The sequence below is a fragment of the Chroicocephalus ridibundus genome, chromosome 11, assembly GCF_963924245.1.
Source record: "Chroicocephalus ridibundus chromosome 11, bChrRid1.1, whole genome shotgun sequence".
In the NCBI taxonomy this organism is placed as follows: Eukaryota; Metazoa; Chordata; class Aves; order Charadriiformes; family Laridae; genus Chroicocephalus; species Chroicocephalus ridibundus.
This window is the reverse complement of record NC_086294.1, coordinates 15,568,050-15,569,114: the sequence shown is the minus strand read 5'-3', so window position 1 is coordinate 15,569,114 and position 1,065 is coordinate 15,568,050. Positions and strand designations below refer to the sequence as shown.

Genomic DNA, 1,065 nt, shown 5'->3' with positions numbered 1-1,065 from the left:
TGAGTACGCGGGGCGCCGGCACCTGCTCGGCGCGGTGCCGCCGTGCCAAGCACTACCCCCCTCCCGCCCCCATTATTTTTTTTTCCCCCTCTCTTCCCCCCCCCCCATCCCTTCCCCGTCCGCTTCGCACCTTCCCCTTCACTTTTCCCCCCCCGCCGCCCCTTCCCTGCCCGGCTGCCCGCAGTGACGGGGGCTCCGTCTTCTCTCCCCGCAGGATGCCGGCGGAGGCGGCCAGCAGCGCCGGCGGTGCGGAAGCTCCGCGGGAGCGGAGGCGGCGGCGCGGTCGTGCGCGGGCGCGTACCGAAGCGCTGCTGCACACGCTGAAACGCAGCCGGCGGGTGAAGGCCAACGACCGGGAGCGGAACCGCATGCACCACCTCAACGCCGCCCTGGACGAGCTCCGCAGCGTCCTGCCCACCTTCCCCGACGACACCAAGCTCACCAAGATCGAGACCCTGCGCTTCGCTTACAACTACATCTGGGCCCTCTCCGAGACCCTCCGCCTGGCCGAGCAGTGCCTCCCGTCGCCCCCCGCCTACCGCGGGGCCGCCGCCCCCCCCAGCCCCGGCAGCGACGCCGGTTCCTGGCTGTCCAGCGCCTCCCCGTCCGCCCCTTCGCTCTGCGCCTCCGCCTCCGGCCCCAGCAGCCCCGCCACCTCCGAGGACTGCCCTTACGCGCCCGCCGACAGCCTGCGCAGCTTCCGCGGGCTGCCCGCCGCCACCGCCCCCCCGGGCGCTCCCTGCCGCTAGCGCGCAGCGCTCCGCGCCGCTCCGCGGGGCGCGCCCGGCTCTCCCCCCCCGAGGGCCGGGGGCGGGCGGGAGCGGGGAGGTGGGGGGGGGGGGGTGTCTCCTCCCGTTGCACTTTCCAGCCCCCCCCCTTCCAGCCCCTTCCCCCTTTCCCCCCGCCTCGCCTCCCCTACGACACCGAAAACCGGGAAGAAAAGCGACAGATTTGCTGCCGCAGACGAGGTGAAAAGTCAATTTTACAATTTGTAGCTCTCCGGCGAAGAAAAACGAGCATGAAAATTTGGTTTGAACGCCCTGACAATGCCATGAAAAGGCTTAG

At 71.4% G+C, this 1,065-nt stretch overlaps 1 protein-coding gene across 1 annotated transcript; it reads left to right on the top strand.

Annotated features, from left to right (window-relative positions):
* The first annotated feature begins 215 nt into the window (after nucleotides 1-215).
* On the top strand, nucleotides 216-749 carry NEUROG1 (neurogenin 1). Its single transcript, XM_063349471.1, has one exon. It carries the CDS (start codon nucleotides 216-218, stop codon nucleotides 747-749), a length of 534 nt encoding a protein of 177 aa, XP_063205541.1.
* The last annotated feature ends 316 nt before the right edge of the window (nucleotides 750-1,065 follow it).